Source organism: Adiantum capillus-veneris, unplaced genomic scaffold (assembly GCF_014529385.1).
Source record: "Adiantum capillus-veneris isolate H3 unplaced genomic scaffold, ASM1452938v2 Hic_scaffold_963, whole genome shotgun sequence".
NCBI lineage: Eukaryota > Viridiplantae > Streptophyta > Polypodiopsida > Polypodiales > Pteridaceae > Adiantum > Adiantum capillus-veneris.
The window spans coordinates 6601-26244 of NW_028221918.1; the positions used below are offsets into that span (position 1 = coordinate 6601).

A 19644-nucleotide genomic window follows, 5' to 3' on the forward strand; every position below is an offset into this window, starting at 1 on the left:
GGTAGCCAAGCCAAAGGAGAGACTTTCAATAACAGAGCTACTTATTTGATAGGCATTATACACAATTCGCAAGGACAAAAAAGGCCATGCTTGATGTAGAGAAGACATGTCTTTTCTTACAAGCTGTAGGTAAAGAGTTTCAAGAGAAGTTGGAGCTACTTCTTGAAGATAAAGATGTCAAGCAAGGATTAACAACCATCTGGAATGACGTTGAAGGTGTTGTCTCAGTGCTTGCCAAGTGACAAAGAAGAATGGACAAGATGGTAGTAAACACTACAAGTCCTTCCTCCTCAATTTTTGACAAAATGGTAAAGCTTGCTTTTGTAGCTCCTAAGTTTGATGACTCCATGCTAGATGAGCTTGTGAAGGGAATTCATGACTTGAAGGTAAAGCTTTCAAAGCTTGAAGAGAAGGGCCAACCATTGGGGCCACTTCCTAGGCAAAGACAACATCCCAAACAAGCGTTTGTTCAAAGATGTATCTGGTGTGATAGTATAGACCATGTAAGAAGGCATTGCGATAGTTTTAGTGATGCTTTGACAAAATATGTTGTCTTTTTAAAAGTATGGTAAAATCCACTAAGGAGATACAAGTATACCTTGAGAAATAACTTTGGAAGGGGGGAATGTAAACCTTAGTTGAAGATTGGCAACTAACCATGCCACCTCTTCAATTGAGGCATCTACTTATGGAGTGAAAATTGAGCATCTTAGTGATGAAAAGATGTGTGATCACCATGGTAGAATTTGGAAAAATGTCATGGAATTAGCTAAAAAGGAAAGCTTCCAAAAGAGATTCTACATGAAGTAGGTGATACAATACATCTAGAAACAAGGTGGAGTGATGTAGTGGACTCAAATTGACAAAACCATGAAGCAATTATGGAGGAAAAGTGCAGGCATGAAAACGGTGATGAAGGGCCTTTAAAAAGAGCCACAAGTGGAGGAAGTAATGATGGAGTACCTCCACAAGTGCCACCAACACAAGAGGCACCTTCTCTAGAAATGACCATGGAGGAGTCTACAAAAACAGGGAAGAAGAAGGAGCCAGTAAAAGGTATGCCAAAAGGACCAGCTTACACACTACAATCTAACATTGAGCTTGCTATACAGACTAGAGGAGAGGATTTTGAATAGCAAAGTTGATTTTACTTTGGGGGAAGTGCTTGGCATAGCAAAGCGTGAGTTCCATGACAAAATTATCGACGTCATCAAGAGAAAAAGAGGCAAACACTTGGAGAGGTTATTCATCCACAAGCTGAAGACAATACTATGAAGACGCAGGGATAATGGTGCAAGCTAAAGAAGGTAATGTAGTTGTGGCATGTGATGCTACCAATTTTGTTGGAAGGTAAGACAAGTGCAATTTATTGATGATGAGGAAGAAGCTCAAAGAATTCGTAGGAGCCACTATTCTAGAAGCCATTGAACACGAGCTCCTATAGAGGCATTGGCCATGGTAGGTGATCTTGAAGAGCCATTTTTTTCCTTAATTGACCATGGGTTTGAAATAAATATAATGTCAAAATGTTTCTACAACAAATTCAAATGGCCAATGGATATAAAATATGGTTGGATGGCCAAAGTGACAAACAATCCATCAAGAAAATTGTATGCAGCATGTGCACCTACACGGTGACAACAAGTGATGTAAAGGTTGAACAAAATTTGTTTATGTAGGACACATCTTCATATCATCTTATCCTTGGACACCCCACCATTGTGGGAGTTTTAATGGAAACAAAGGTAAAGGATGATTGTTCAACTTATGCCAGGATACAAAGAAAATATGGTAAACATGTTGTTCAATTTCTCACAGTTTATGTAAACCATGAAAGAAATCGTGACAACCTCAGAGAGCATCCTCTACCAAAGGTGAGTGAAGAGTTTCATGATCATAGGGAAATGATGGGTTTTGGCCAAGTATCATTGTGTAAAGCGAGATTGCAGTGGTACATAAAGAAAAAGGTTCTCACTTGATCCAAAAATAGGTGAAACTTTTTCTATGGGCTCCTTGGTAACAAGAAATGGATCATTATGTTTTACAAAACTTGAGGATGTGAAGAGATGTGAGAGGCAATATGTACATAATGTACAAATAGGCATAAAAAGAGTGGGTTAATGGAGCCTAATGAAAATGTTTTGGGTGTGTGTGAGTAAATTTCTCTTGTAGATACCCTCGATGATCTTGATGCTATAGTGGAGTCTATTTTGCATCTTGGGAATGAAGTTGTGGAAGTGTGCTATGTGGAAATGTATCCAGTCATATAAGCTTTTAAAGAAAATCAATGTTCCAAGCAAACAATTGGCCCAGAATTCCATGTTGAAACTAAATACACGACCATACCAAAGAAGGTGAAACTAGTAGCTTCACCCTTACTACCGAACAACAAGAAAAATATTGAACAAGCTTCTTTGCAGCCAAGTTTGAGGAATCCTAAAATTTGGGCACACCTTCACAAAGGAGTCTTTTCAACAGTTGCAGATTATATGTGAGGAGTTTCTAACACAGGAAGAGAAGAAGTGTTTTGAATAAATTCTTTCAAAACATGGTAAGGCTTTTGCATTTGATCCACATGAGATAGGATGTGTTGATCCTTATGTCTCCTATGGTAATTTTCACAATACCTCATCTGCTTTAGAATCTACAGCCTATTCAAGTTCCAAAGGCTCATTTGCCGGATACTTTGCACTTCATCCAAGGCATGAAACCTGTAAATAAGGTCACAATCAACAATGTGGGTACAAGACCAATTGCGTATGAGTTTGCAAAGGAATTTGCAAGAAAGGCCATCTATTCAATGGGGGATCTCTACTTAGGGTCTGATCAATTCCAACTAGCTATTGAAAGAAAGAATGTGGATACAAGACCAATTCCGAATGAGGTAGCAAAGGCATTTGCAGGAAAGACCATCTGTTCAATGGGGGATCTCTACTTAGGGTATGATCAATTCCAACTAGCTATTAAAATCAGGGACTTAACAACCATAAGGACATTGTTGGGCTCGGTAAGGATGTGTACCTTACCTCAAGGAGCAACCAACTCGGTTGCACATATGATGAACATTATGAGAAAGGTCTTACGAGACTTTATTCCTCAAACCACAATGCCTTTCATTGATGATTTTCCTATCAAAGGATGTGAAGAAAGTGAAAAATATGAAAATTTGGATTACAAGGGGTGCCACAAATTTGTGGCAAATTACCTAAATGACTATGATAAAGTTTTTTCTAGGTTGGAGTAAGTGAATCTTACTTTTTCAGGGAAAAATCCTATGTTTGGTGTCAGTGAATTTCTCATTATAGGGCACGTGTGCGGGCCATATGGTAGGACATCTTGTCCAACAAAGGTAGATGCCATCCAAACAATAAAGAAACATGCACTAGCATAACTAAGGTTAGAAGGTTGCTGGGAGCATGTATCTTTTATGTTATTTGGACTCCACATTATTCACATGTTACAGTAGTTGATCCTCTTTATCAATTTCTTAGAAAAAATCAAAAGTTTAAATGGAGAAATGCACATGTAAAAGCTAAAGGAGTTGCTCCCATCAGCACCAACTGTGAGAAACGTAATCTATGAGTGTAAAAGGCCAATAATTGTGACGGTAGACACTAGTCGTACAGGAATTGGATGGTCAATAGGGAAAAATGATGAAGAAGGACACATGTATGTAAAAAGAGTACCTAATTGGTGCATGTGTGGTTGTAGAAACAGATTGTCTACCAATTCTTGGGATGTTACCAGTTGCTCAATTCCAGACATAGCTAAGTTGTAATGGATTGCCTAATTAAGTCCTCAAATCTAGAATTCAAGCACATCACACGTAAATAAAATATAGTGGTATATATGCTATCAAGGGCAAGGTATGAAGATGATTCATAGATGATTGATGTGGGTGATGATGTAGGCACAAAGTTCTATACCATCTCTATTGGGGGTCCCATCGTTGCAATAGCTCCAATGATCAACAAAATTATCAATCCGGAGGAATGAGCTACCCGGCTAGGCCATGGAAACACTCACACGGTTAGTGAGCTAATCGTGGAAACACAAATGATTAACTCTACGAGGTGAGCTTCTCGGCCTATGGAGGAGATAAGCCACAATAAAAGGCAATCTCCATATCCACTTCTCTTCACCTCTAATCAACCCAATCACACACACTACGATTGCAAGATGCACACAACAGTAATCCTATCATGCAACACACTAATCGCAAGAGCACACACATAGATATATTGAGAACCACACTCCAATCAAGCCTACATGCACACACAAGGAAAAGAGGGCAATCACACAAGATTAGAGGGGGATTAACCACTAATTAGTTAAGATCTAGTTATTCTAAGCATCATAGGCAATCATAATAAGTTAGAGAGAGACATAGTGAGAGAGAATGAATCATTGACCAGTGTTAATTAAGTCTCATGAGCAAGGAGAAGCTCAAGAACTCCATAGCCACACACCTCAAGAGCTCTCACCAAAGAGTGCTCTCCACAAATGACTTGAGAACCCTAATTTCTTTTACACACTGCCTTATATACCTAGGTTAAAAATATACAATGTCCGGGCGTCCAAGTCCTTTAGGGCTCCTCCACTTAGTGAACCTGCAACCTAGGCACAGTAATTGACCTATTCTTTACAGCTTAGAACTCCGATTGAGCCCGTAACACATTAAAATATTACAATGGATTGAAATAAATTTACAGTATGTGACCATTTTGGGAAAACCTGGAAAATTTGTAACTCCAATCTTTACTACTTCTTTGCATTCATCCTTGATGTGCATCCGTACGTCTTTGGTCTTTAGCAGCTTCTGTTAACTGACGTTGATGCAGTTAACATTCTCCCCTTTGGATTCAGTGCCCATCCTCAGGCACTGTTGAAAAGTTTCCTTGGAGGCTATGGAAGGTGTTTGATTGGTTGTTGATGGGCTGATCATCTTCATTGGTCGTAGAATTTGTTGATGAGGTTCAATTTGTTGCAGCATCTTCGTTGGTCCAAAGTTGTTTCATGTGAGAGATGATGCTGCATTTTTCCCTTGTAATAGCATAATGATGAGGCTGATGTTTATTTATGAAAAGTATGTACAAGGGAAGTGGGATGATGAGATTCTAAATTAGGGTCTAATACCTGGATGACCAAAGGGAAAAAACCCAATGGGAAAAAGGTGCCTTTGGGATACGCGCATTATTGGAGTACTTATTAGCATGGGAAATATTAATAAAGTACACAAGGATTATTTGTTGATATATATGGAATTAAAAGGACAACAAATATGAGAGGGTAGCATGATGGAGCATCAGTTTTCGTGTTGTAGTCCACTCAAGGTGCATAGGTGGAAGTAAAAAAGAGTGTCTAATGCATATGTCCAATGATGGGACATTCTATTTATGCATACACAAAAATGCATACACAATGATGGGACATCCTATTTATGCATACACAAAAATGTATGGGAAAAAATATAATGTGCAAGAAAGATTTTGAGGGGTTATTCAAAAAGATGGTGTAGCTATAAAAGCATATGTCATGGATTTACAAGCTGGCACCCCTTTAAGAATGGTTTTCGTTGACGAGTGTATGTGCTCTCATCTTACTGTACATTGTGTGTGAGTGTTGGACTCTACGACACTCCACCAATTGTAAGTTAATAGACTTCGACTCTTATGATCATCTCATCCAGCATGAGCGACATGACTTTAGATATGCTCAACTCTTCCAGCTTGAGCATAAGCCTAATAACTACGACGCTTATCACAGAGTTTAATATGAATTGAAGCTTTGGGACTAATGCTTTGCTCATTTTATGGCTCAGCAGCCCGACTCTGACTATGCCAAAGAGTATTTTTTGCACCTTGGCGACTTGACATTATACAGTCTTGAACTTACTACAAACATTTCTTCAAGTAAAAGTAAGCTTGAATCCTCAAAAAGAGGATTACTAAAGGACCAAGTTGGCATTGAAGGTTTCTTTTGCCATACCTATTTTATCATCTTTGAATCTGCATTGATGTTGGTTGGGTTGTCCTTCTTTGACTCTGAAGACTCCCTTATCTGTTTGATTCTCCAAGTAGGCCTGTTGTAAGAAGTATCTGTTGTTGTTGTAGGCCTCTGTTGATCGTTGACATTTGACTTTTGACTAGGAGCATTGGTAGACTTAGGAATCCAAATCGCTTGATGACCTTTGTAACTCTTTTGTTGACTTTGCTTTACTCTAGGTCTTGTTGAGTTCTTGAGATCTTCATGCACGTACAGTGTAGCTACATTTGGCTTGCGATTGACTGGTAGCCAAATCTTTGTATAGCCCGTGTAAAATCCTTGTCGAAGAGGAACATTACTTGAGATCCTTTGTCGTGCGATGGCACCTTTATAATGTGAAATTAAATTATCTACCTCACTCTTAATGTTTATGATGTGTGGGACCAAATGCTACAATGTACATAGTGTGATATATGCAAAAATGAATATCACGGTTTAAGCCGTGTACATACCTTGCAGGGCGGGCGAGGCCCTACACGTGGTACCATGGAATGCTTTTTCACATAAATATATTCCTAATTTTCTTTGGGAATGTACAAATGTCAAGTGTTTCGAAGTGTCACGCTCGTTTTGCCTAGAAAGTTCAATGCGGGCAATCTCGGCCAAAAATAGCAGGTTTCGTGCGCTGGCATGAACGACGTGTCCAAAGTGCTTACCAAGTGGTAAAATGATGTTCAACATGAAATTTGAGCCCAATGGTATTTTTCCACAATTTTAGGGATTTTTCCAGCTCGTTTGGGCTTTTCACGGACAAAAAATGACATTTTTGGGCTAAAAATGGTCAAAAATAGCCTTAAAAATGCTCAAAATAGCTCAAAATGCCACACCAACGATGCTGGAATTGTTTCTCAAGTTGTTTGGGAATTTTTAGAGCCAATAATGAGCTCATTTGGGCACATGAGCAAAGAGATACAGCCATTCCTCTACAGGGTTCTAGTGCAGTCCCGTGCTGCTTCCACTACATGGTTGAGGCTATGAGGCCTCCAATTAGGGTTTCCTATCCGCAAATAACTACCTGGGCTTCTCCAATGAAGCACTGAAGCTTCCATGAAATGGTCACGACGAAGAATCAAAGCGTAAATTTAGGGTTTTTAACAGGTCGAATGAGCACTGCATCTGTGCAATTGGGAGCGAGGCTACACCTAATCTTTACACACACAAGAGTTTTGAGTTAGTATTGGTTCTTTTTCAAAGTGGAGCTTTCATGGCTGGAGTTTTGTTATTTTTTAGTGTTTTTTTGGCTTCAAATCGTCTACGCCTTGCTTGATTTTGCTACGAATCCTCACAGTCAGAGGCCCGACGCTTTCCTAGTCGCACCGCGCACTTCCTGACACGGTTTTGGTGAACCCGACGCGAAGTAGGCTAGGGTGAGGGTTCAAAATCTTCATTGAAGGTCTCAAAAGAAAGCTTTAAAGCTATGGAGCAACAAGAGCAACAAGGGGGCTTGGTTTGATCTAGTCACAATGCAAATGTTTCAAGCTTTTGCAGTGTTTATGCAGCAGCAGCAAGCTGCAGAAAGGAGGGAGCCTTCCTCAACCAAAGCACTTCAATCTGTGGTGAAGAAATTGGACCAATTTAAAGGTAAAGATGTAACAAAGTATCTTTGTGGGTATGTAAAAGAGGGGCTCTCGCCTACCAAACTGCTAAGGGAATTCGAACGCCGTTATGATCAACTTTCAAGAACTGAAAAGGCTACTCTAAACTCGGAGAAGATAGAGCTCTTTTTACAAGCCGCAGGTAAAGAGATTCAAGAGAAGTTAGAGCTACTACTTGAGGATAAGGATTCGGAACAGGGTTTGAAGAAGAATTGGAATGAGGTCGAAGACGCCATTTCACTGCTAGCTAAGCAACAACGACGAAGAGACAAGATGATAGTCAACCCTACTCAATCCCCAAGTGTTTCCGAGAGTCCTATAAATCCTGTTATTGTGGTTCCAAAGAGTGACAAATCCATCCTAGATGATATTGTCAAAGGAATGCAAGAGCTCAAGTTAAATCTTACAAGGCTAGAAGAAAAGGGGCAATTGTCAGGTCAATCTACAGGGCAATGACCGCAAACCAGAGAAGGCTTTGTCAATAGATGCATATGGTGTGATAGTACTGACCATGGAAGGAGGGATTGTGAAAGTTTTAAAGACTCTTTGACAAAGGAGCTCGTTTTCTTTAAAGATGGAAAAATTCACTTAAGTGAAATAGGTAAGCTCTTGGGAACAAACTTTGGCAAAGGCGGGATGAAGAAACTAGTTGAGGACATGGCTACTAGCCATGCCATCTCAATGGTTGAGGCAGCCGCCTATGGGTTGAAGGTGGATCCTATTAGAAGAAAAGGATCAATCAAGTTTGGAGAAGAGGAATCTAATGGCAGTGGAGATCTATGGCCATGCGCTATAGAGTCTGCTATGAAGGGTAGAATGACTACACAGGTTTTACATGAAGCTGGAGATTGCATTCGGCTTGAAACAGGTTGGAATGACCCCGTGGACTCTTTGTCAGTGCATGCATATATTGCCAAATGTCAAGCAAATGAGGCCATTGTTGAAGAGAAACGTAGGCGCGAGAATGGGGATGAAGGGCCTTCAAAGTGGGCAACGAGGAGTGAAGGTAGAAAAGACACAGTGCCTCCTAGATCACCTTTCCCGCAACAGATGCCTGTCCCCGAAGTGCCTATGCAAGAGACCTCTAAAGACAAGAAGAAGGATGCAACAAAATCGAAAGAAAAGGGTCCGGCCTACAAACTCCAATCCGATATAGAGGCAGAAACGGATCTCAAAAAGGTTTTGGAAGAGAGGATTCTAAACAGTAAGGTGGAATTTACCTTGGGTGAGGTCCTTGGTATAGCAAAGCAGGAATTCCACGAAGAAATAATTGACATCATAAAGAGGAAGCGGCAGTCTCTTACTGAATCTATCCATGTACAGGGTGAAGAAGAGACTTTAAATACACAGGGTGTACAGGTCTATGGCAAACAAGGTGATGAAACTATTGTTGGATGCTACAAGTCTAGGGGAGGAGTAAAACACGTTCGCTTCTTGGATGATGAAGATGGAGTGGAGACCACTCACAAGAGCTACTACTTGAATAGTCATTGGGCAAGAGAAACTACTGAGACGCTGGTAAAAGTGGGAGACTTAGAAGAGCCATACATTGCGTTGATAGATCATGGGTCAGAAATTAACCTCATGTCAAAGAGTCTTTATCAAAAAGGAAAATGGCCAATTGATATAAATCATGGAGATGATTCGTGCAGTAAACAACTCATCAGGGGAGCTGTACGGAGCTTGTCCAAATGTAAAGGTGACTATTGGGGATGTGAAAGATGACCAAAATTTCTTTGTACAGGACATGTCTACATATCCTCTTATCCTTGGGCAGCCATACATCACTGCTACTCGCATGGAAACCAAGGTGATGGATGATGGGTCAGCTTATGAAAGAATAAGGAGCAGGGATGGAAAGCGTGCAGTACAGTTCCTTACTGTTTGTGTAGACCATGAAAGGAACCGTGAAAGTCTTAGAGAGAAACCCTTTCCAAAGACGAACAAAGAATTCAAGGACTACAAGGATATGAGGGGTTTTGGCCATGTACCATTGTAGAGCGGGATTGCAGTGGTACAAGAAGAGAAAGGTTCTCGCATTATGTATATGCAAAGGATACATTTTCTACAAGTTTTGTAGGATTATTAGACTATGGATCTATTGATTTTACAGAGTGTGAGGACTTGAAGCGGGGTGTACGACAACATGTAAATAGTGTACAAAGACGTTTGAAAATGAATGGTTTGCTAGAAGATGAAGAATGAATTACAGGTGTGTTTGATGAGTGTTCTTTTGTGGATACTATGAAATATTTGGAGTCTTTAATGGATTGTAATTTGTGTATGGGAAGTGAGGTTGTGAAAGTATGCTCAATAGAAATGTACAAGGCCATTGAGGATTTCAAAAATGCTCAAAGTGTTGATGTACGAGTGGAGACTAAGTATAAGTCCATGGCAAAGAAAGTGAAACCAGTGGCATTACCTCTACCAAAAGACTGCACAAATAAGATGGAACAAGCTGCTTTGCAACCTAGCCTTCGTGACCCAAGCAAGATTGGACACAAGTTCACAAAGGATTCTTAGAAAGAGTTAAAGGTTGGTTGCAAGGACAATTTGACAAAAGCTGAAAAGATATGATTTGAAGACATGCTTGCCAAACATGGAAAAGCTTTTTCATTTGAGCCTTATGAGATAGGGTGTGTTGATCCATCCATTGTTTCTCCTATGGTGATCTTCACTATCCCTCATGTACCTTGGAACTTGAGGCCTATTCCTGTTCCAAAGGCTCATTTGCCAAAACTCATTGAGTTGCTTAATGAAAAGATCAAGATGAGTATCTTGGAGCCTTCTTGTGCTCCGTATTCAAACAAGTGGTTCACAGTTCCGAAGAAAAATGGTTCTTTACGCTTTATTCAGGATATGCAACTTGTAAATAAAGTGACAATCAGAAATGTGGGTATAGGGCCAATTGTCGATGAGTTTGCAGAGGCATTTGCAGGAAGGGCAATATATTCTATGGGAGATTTGTACTCAGGGTATGGTCAGTTCCAACTAGCAATGGAAAGCAGAGACTTGACTACCATGAGGACACCCTTGGGTTTAGTAAGGACATTAGGGAAAATTTGGACTCACAAGGGGCTTTATAAGGAGTTTGACTTCCTCTCTCATGTCCAAAATGGGCGTGCGGTAAAATTTTTGCAAATCAACTCTAAACTTGGCAGAGATTTGGCAGTTAGAATCTACTCTTCAAGATCTTTCTATTGATATATAGAACGCCATGAGATTCCTCGTATTTTGAAAGATTCTATTTTTTATTCTCTAGATTCTAGACGAAGTTGTCACATCATAAGAGAATAAAAAATAGAATCTTTCAAAATATGAGGAATCTCATGACGTGCTGTATATCAATGGAAAGAGCTTAAAGAGTAGATTCTAATTGTCAAATCTCCGCCAAGTTTAGATTTGATTTGTAAATTTTTACCGCATGCCCGTTTTGGACATGAGAGAGGAAGTCAAACTCCTTATAAGGCCCCTTTGTGAGTCCAAATTTCCCCTAATGATGTGCACCTTACCTCAGGGGGCAACGAATTCAGTTGCACACATGATGAATGGTATGAACAAATTCCTACGTGACTTCATACCGCAAACTACAATGCCTTTCCTTGATGATGTGCTAATCAAAGGATGTGATGTAAGTGATAAAGATGTGGCTCTAGACTCGAGAGGGTGCCGAAAGTATGTGGCAAACCATATCAATGATTGTGATAATATCTTGTCAAGGTCGAAAGAATTGAACCTTACCTTGTCTGGCCAAAAGTCAGTGTTTGATGTGAATGAAGTTCTTATTGTGGGACATATGTGCGGGCCATATGGTAGAAGGCCTTGTCCTACAAAGATTGATGTAATCCAGAGAATGAAAGAGAAATGTATAAATGTCACTGAGGTTCGAAGGTTCTTGGGTGCATGCATGTTTTATGTTATCTGGATTCCGCATTATGCACATGTAGCAGAGCCTTTGTATCAACTTTTGAGAAAGAGCCAAAAGTTTCAATGGGAAGAAGTGCATACACATGCCATGAGGAAATTAAATAAGTTGCTTCTTATGTCTTCAACTTTGAGGAAAGAAAACTATGAATGTGGAAGATATGTAATTGTAACCGTGGATACTAGCCCCAGAGGAATTGGATGGGCGATTGAGCAAGATGATGATGATGGCAAGCGATATGTAGTGCGGTTTGGAGCAAAAGTCCTAACTGCTCATCAACGCAACTATCCACAGGTAAAACGAGATTTATGGCGAGTAGTCACAGCTTTGAAATGTGACAAAGAGTATTTGATAGGAGAAAATGTAATAGTGGAGATTGATTGTCTACCCCTTCTTGGAATGATAACAAGTTGCTCAACTCCCGACATTGCTATGTTGAGATGGATTGCCTACATAAAGTCCTTGAACCCAGAATTTAAGCATATTGCAGGGAAAGATAATCTAGTTGCAGATATGCTTTCAAGAGCAAGGTATGAAAAAGAAGAAGACATGGTTGTCGAGGGCGATGATGTAGGCGCACAGTTATATAGTATCTCTCATGCCAAGGACGATCATGTTTGTCTGTCAAATGCACTTGAGTCATTTATAGAGGACCTATATCAAGGTGACTAGTTGCTCATTGGACGCTATCTGAGCACTTTGACAAGGCAAGAAGGGGTGACTGATCAAGAGTTCAAAAGAATACGGAGAAAGGCCTATGGATACTTTTTGAAAGATGGGTACTTATGGAAGCATCCAAAACAAAGAAATGGAATTCCAATGAGAGTCGTGAATGATAAGGACGCTCAAAATGAGCTTATGAAAAAGTTTCATGAGAGTCTTTATGCTAGACATAGAGGTGTATGGGCCACCTTTACTAAAATGAAAGAGAGGTATTGGTGGAAAGGTATGTATAACGATGTATCTCACTTTGTGGAATCATGTAAAACCTACCAAATGTATTCAAATGTACGTCATCGTGATGGGTTGCACCCTACTTACCCATTGGCCATGCATTACAAGTGGGTAGTAGATCTGGTTACAATGCCATTGGGCTTATGGCAAATGAGATACATAGTGCTTGCACGAGAAGAATTAACCAATCAAGTTGAAGGTCATGCTCTAAGAACAAAAAGCACAGAAGGGGTATGTAAGTTCCTCTTGGATGATGTAGTTAGCCGTTATGGCTGTGTTGGAAAAATAACAGCAGACAGGGGTGAGTTGGATGCTGACAAAGAAAGGGAGTTTTTCTCTAGGTTGCGCATTAAACTTGCTCTCACTACTGCATATAATCCTGAGGGAAATGGTTAATCAGAGCGTGGGCATCCTCCTATCATTAAATCTTTAGCTAAGGCCTGCAAAGGTAAAATGGGAGAGTGGCCTAGGTTGTTGCCTTATGCTTTATGGGCTGATCGTACAACTCATAGCTCGGTTACTGGTTATATGCCTTTTGAGTTGATGTATGGTCAGAAACCTATAATTCTAATTGAGGATGTAATTCCTACATGGAATGTATTGCCTTGGGAAGATGGAATGAGTAGGGAAGACCTTCTTGCTTTGTGCATACAACAGTTAGAAAGAAGGCCCCAAGATATTGAGATTGCAGTAGCACGATTGAAAGATGCAAGGTTAAAGAATAAGGACAGATTTGATAAGAGGCATAGGCTCAGACCTAAAACTATTGAGGAAGGTGATTGGGTGTTGGTGTATGACAGCAGTCTTGACAACCAACATTCAACAATAAGAAAGCTTTCAAAGATATGGTTTGTTCCTTATGTGGTTCAACATGTAAATGGGAATGCAACTTATACCTTGCATGAATTAGATGGGACAAAAATGAAGATTCCCATTGCAAGGAAAAAAATCAAGTTATTCAAAAGAAGAGGTGATATAGATCCCTTTGATTCACAGGAAGGTCAAAATGAAGGCTCTGATAAAAATGCTATGGATGTGGATGAAGAACAAGAGGACGATGCATTAGATTTCGTTGCAAGTACTAGTGATGACGAAATTGATATGTATGTTGACTTGAATGAAGACTGAACCTGCAAAAGATATGTGTGGCACATGCCAGAGGATGTGCAGGTTTGAGGGGGTGGATGTCATGTGATGGCACGTTCATAATGTGAAATTAAAGTATCTACCTCACTCTTAATGTTTATGATGTGTGGGACCAAATGCTACAATGTACATAGTGTGATATATGCGAAAATGAATGTCACGGTTGCAGTCGTGTACATACCTTTCTGGGCGGGCGAGGCCCTACACGTGGTACCATGGAATTATTTTTCACATAAATATATGTCTAATTTTCTTTGGGATGTCAAGTGTTTCCAAGTGGCACGCTCATTTTGCCTAGAAAGTTCAATGCGGGCAATCTCGGCCAAAAATAGTAGGTTTCGTGCGCTCTCATGAAAGACGTGTCCAAAGTGCTTACCAAGTGAGAAAATGAGGTTCAACATGAAATTTGAGCCCAATGGGATTTTTCCGCAATTGTAGGGATTTTTCCCAACTCGTTTGGGCTTTTTACGGACAAAAAATTGACATTTTTGGGCTAAAAATGGCCTAAAAATTGTAAAAAATAGCACACAAAATGCTCAAAATAGCTCAAAATGCCACATCAACGATGTTGTAATTGTTTCTCAAGTTGTGTGGGAATTTTTAGAGCCAAGAATGAGCTCATTTGGGCACATGAGCAAGGAGATACAACCATTCCTCTACAAGGTGCTAGTGCAGTCCCGTTCTGCTTCCACTACATGGTTGAGGCTGTGAGGCCTCCGATTAGGGTTTCCCCTCCTCAAATAACTACTTGGGCTTCTAGAATGAAGTATTTAAGCTTCCATGAAATGGTCACGATGAAGAATCAAAGCATAAATTTGGGGTTTTTAACAGGTCGAATGAGCACCTGCATCTGTGCAATTGGGAGCGAGGCTACACCTAATCTTCACACACACAAGAGTTTTGAGTTAGTATTGGTTCTTTTTCAAAGTGGAGCTTTCATGGCTGGAGTTTTGTTCTTTTTTTAGTGTGTTTTTGTCTTCAAATCGTCTACGCGTTGCTTGATTTCGCTACGAATCCTCACAATCAGAGGCCCGGCGCTTTCCTAGGACCGCATTGCGCACTTCCTGACACCGTCTTTGTTGTGTATCCTCTTGAGAGTTGTGGTTGACTTTAGCATCTTTAGATGTTTTTGTTGTATATGTGATTCTTAGGTATCCTAGGATATTGTCGAGGTTGATACCTTGTGGTCCTTCTTTCTTGGGAGGGACTTGAAGTTACTTCATATGCTCTTACCTTCAGTTTTGGTACCCATATGTATTTGTTACCTTCATAGTACTCCTGTTCTTTTTAAATCCATTGTGATGCTATCCATCCCATGTGTTTGTCTTTATGTGTTGATTTCCTGTCTTTAATCCAAACTGGATCATTGACTTTGACTTAATTGCTCGGAACAAACACTTACTTGGCTTTCCTTTGCTTTCTTGAGTACTTTGGCTGAAATATCTTTTCTTTTTTGGGTGTTTCCTTTGAGGGTTGAGTTGGGTCAGCACTTGACTTGAAGCTTTGAAAGCTTGACTTGCTTGAAAAAGCTAATCCATGAGGGTTCTTTGATGTAGAGGAATATGTTGTCACACCTTCTTTGCTAATCAGTGGAGGGTCCACTTTAGCTTTACCTTTGTCTGCAAGATTTTTCTTCGATCCTTCTGACTTGTGCAACTCGGAATCCAGCATTTTTGGTTCTATTGAAGATCTTTTTCCTGATTTTGCCATGGTCTCATCTTGATCTAATTGTGTCTCTATGGAGGGTAGCTTGAGACTGTTTGTTGGATTCTGACTTACAATAGCTGATTCTGCTGGCAATGAGTGATTGAGATTTGGAATTTATATTGCTTTCTGGTTGTCTACAATCTTGTTCTTCTTAACTTCTAGCTTTGGTGTCATTCTCTACTCAATAGCTATTGTGGTTTCTCTTTGCTCTGTTTGATCTGCACTTACTATTGCCTAGTTTGCTTTAAGCTCTTTTTAAGTTCTGCTCGATGGCGATGAATCATCCTCAATAAGCTTTACTTTGGCATCAGTATCCATTTTAAATGTGCTTGAGAATTTTTTGTTGTTGTCTGAGGGTGACCAGTCTTGGTCTTCATTCTTGATTGTCTCTGAAGAATGCATCTTATTTACATTATGTATCTCTAACATCTTCTGGGCCATTGGCATTCCCATTATGATATCTTCTGGCATATCCTTTGCTGTGATCACATGAAATTGATCTTTGATGATCTGTGAACTTACTTCAATGGTGGTGGAGACGATTCCCCAGCATTCTTCTCGTTTGTCTCCTGATATGCTCACAAATTTAGGAGCATCTTCCAATTGTGGTTGGCCACATCTTTTCCAAGTACGAAAGGACATGAGATTCTTGTCTAGCTGAAAATCTAGCTGTACTTCACTTCAAAGCTTTTCTTCGTTTTCATTGGTGATGTTGCACTTGATATTCTAAGGATTTCTTTTTTTATTGATTGATTCTGTTGTGGCATTGTCTTTGGGTTGAACTTTATTTGCATTTTCTTTGCTTTGACCACCCGCTTCAATCAATGTTGACTCCATTGGTTGTAATATTGCACCTTTTTGCAATTGTTGAGCATTGTCCACCTGCATCTGAGTAACTCTTGATCTTAGAAGATCCACCGTACTTTTTGGCAGAATCTGTCTCTTTGAAGGAGATTTTGGTGGTGACGTTTGTGTAGCTTTCTAAACTTTTTCTCCCATTGACTTTGACGTTTTTGTTACTTGTTCTGGTAGATTGAGGCTTTGCATCATCTTCAAATAGTCCTTGACTTTAGGTTTAGCATCCCTAGGGGCTTGTACAAGCTCATGGTCTTGGTGATATTCGTTACCATGTGCATCTTGATATGCATATGTTAGTTTGATCACATGTAACTGTTTAAACACTATGGGGTTTGTTGGCTTTTGACTCTGACTTGTGGAAATTAGTTGAATCTTTTGTCCTTGATGATCTTCATAGAATCATTTGTCTGCAGACTCCAATGGAATCTGGTTCAATTAGAAAATTCCAACAACCATATGATCTTTCACTAGTTTTTGCTTTGAAGGGGTTTGCTGTTTAGAGGCTCTAGGGCTTCTAGCTAGTGTAGCATTTCTTGGTAATAGAGCTGATCTTGATGGATTTGCAGCTCCCCCCTTCCTAGCGTGATCACTATAGCCTACTTCATTGTAAGAGTTTAAGATTGTTTGGCTCTGGTTTAGTCTCACCTTTTGGGACCGTGAAGGTATACTTTGGGTAGCACTATTGACATTGGGCATCTGTAAACCTTCAACATAGTTTCCTATGTATCTTCGTGAAACATGACAAATTATTCCCCAAGTTAAGCTATAGATAGAATTATCTTTGCCCTAATATTGTCTATCCCATGGGTCTCCTATGATATGAGCTTCTGTGGTTTCAGGACCCAATGCATCATAGATGCTAGACTCTCATCTATATCTACGACTATTTTGGTCAAAGTATATGTTTGTTTGGTCACAACATTGAAGCTTGATTTCCGATGGAGGAGAGTTTGGCTCTGATCAAATTTCTGAGTTCACTAGGGTAATATCCTTTAGCTCTAGAGAGGATGGGCTATAAGAGATTCTTTCCTCTGAAATGAACCATCCTTTCTGATCTATCAGCAGACTCACTTCTATGAGCTAGTATGTGGGTCGTTCAGACATAGATTGATCTTTTTTGTACAGTTTCCCTTCTTGGTCTACATAGTGTGCATTTGAATTATGTGTACCATACAAAGCTAACATTACACAAAGAGCCACAACTGTCAAATGAGGTCACCCCTTCAGATGCTACAAATAAACATCAACAAACCACAACTCAACCATTGATGTAAACCAACTTTTTCCTACTCAAAAATCAATTGACGTTGTAATAAGTAAAGAGGGAGACTAGCCTACAAATTCAAATCATGCTACACCCTCATCTCAAGACCAAGATATTCAACTACAACAAGGACAAGATGGAGCTTCAATGATAAATAGGAAAGAAACCAGAGATGAAGCTAAAGCTGAAGCTTGTACAACCATAAAAGCTCAAGTATATGAATTACCATAGTTTAACATTGTGGAAAATTACTCTTGAAGTTATCATGGAACATCCTACTACATTGGAAGCAGAGTCATCATAGGTTAACACACTTGGAACCCCAAATACAAATGCTGACAACTTCATGACCCAACAACAACAGTCGGCGGAGGTGTTGAAGTAGCATGGGCAAGGGGGAATCCCTTTTGATTATTGAAGTACTCAATACCCATGTAGAGCTAGACACTTCACTAATTCAGCTACCTCGACATGAGTCCTCTCCTATAGAATTTCATTGTCAACTAGATTTGTGGAGAAATGAAGAGGCAATACAAGCCAAATTCCGATTATACAATGATATCCCCAAGTGCTCATATGATGATATACTTAAATGTGTGCATTGTGACATCCAACACATATTTCTTGAATGACCACATAAAAAGGAAAATGCTTTAGTGGTTCCATGGATAGAGTTATAGATTCAAAGCTCAAACAAGCTTCAGGTAAAGTGCTCTACACTAGTGGATCGTGAATGCAATTGAATTTGATGTGGTATAGCACATGGATACTTATAGGTGAACCCAAAATTAATGTAAATCTCGAGCTTATTTCCATCATGAGAAATTTAATAGTTGAGTCCATAGGGACAATATCAGTTGATGTTATCATTGATTCACACCTAGTGCCTACAAGGTTCAAAGTTATGGCAGCTACTCAACTCAAGGAGGAATTAGTACTTCAATGGTAGATGGCTTGAGGAACATAATTTCTCTCTCAAAGGTAACTCCATCAAGTTCATAGAGCCAAAAGTACCAGTAAAACTACCTTTGGCCAAATCTGAAAAGAAATAGCTAAGAATGAAACAAGAACATATTGCTCAGATACCACATGCTTCAAGGAATGAAGCCATAAATTTTGACAATCCACGAGATAACCAATACAACAAAGGACAAACATCTTCAACAACAAGGCATGTCAGATGCGGCTCAAAATAGTGCAACAACAAGAAGAATATATTTGGACATTCAAAGCAAGGACAAGAAAGTACCATGCTTAACTTTGGTGGATGCACAGGTAGAGCATAATTACATGTCCTATGGTACGTGGATACTCTTGAAAGAACCTCCTCTCGACATTTCTCCTAAGAGCATGACTACATATACAAATTCCCGAGGAGAATGTATAGGTGTGACTGAAACTTATCTCAGCATTGGCTCACAATTGGTAGCATGTCATTTCCATGTAATGGCTCCTACGACGCTTAAAGAAGATTTAATACTAGGAATTTATTGGATGAAGGTGCATAATTACTCAATTACCTATAACTCTATTGATATGCTAGTGCCTACAAACAAGGACCACAAAGACTGTACTTTGAGCACATATGAATCAAGTAAGAAGCCAGTGACACTGGACAAGGGCAAGGCCAACCTCAACGAGCAACTCCCCAATGATTGTACTTTGAGCACAGATGAATCAAGTAAGAAGCTAGTGACACTGGACAAGGGCAAGGCCAACCTCAACAAGCAACTCCCCAAGGTAAAAAAAGAAACCAAGGACAAAGCCTCTACATCAAATGGGTCATCGACATGGGTTCAACACTCAAGCAAGAAAAAGATCTACCAACCCAAATACCACTCTGATCAAGGTCAACAAAGGACTGCAAGAAGACCATGTTGCTGCCAAAAGCACTAATACAACAACAGAAGATCAACAAAGATGAGACACCTTGCTAGATTAACAGAAATCAGGTTCACTCAAACAAATCAATAGGATGACTTACAACTCTCAAGTCTTTACGAGCACAAGGCTATTATGAAGGACATCAATTTTGACCATCAACCACCACATCAAGCCTACAAGGTGGAGCAGACTTCCTACAACTAACCAAAGAAGCATCAAACCATTAAGCAAACTTCACGATCAAATCCACAACAATTGCAACAATG

At 39.8% G+C, this 19644-nt stretch overlaps 1 protein-coding gene across 1 annotated transcript; it reads left to right on the top strand.

The window, feature by feature from the left end:
• Positions 1-18667: 18667 nt before the first annotated feature.
• Positions 18668-19234, top strand: LOC147416449 (uncharacterized; the record flags this gene model as incomplete). The annotated part of the gene is made up of 1 exon (XM_086508347.1): positions 18668-19234. A coding segment is annotated over exon 1 (567 nt), but the record flags the coding sequence as incomplete, so codon positions are not given.
• Between the last annotated feature and the right edge of the window lie 410 nt (positions 19235-19644).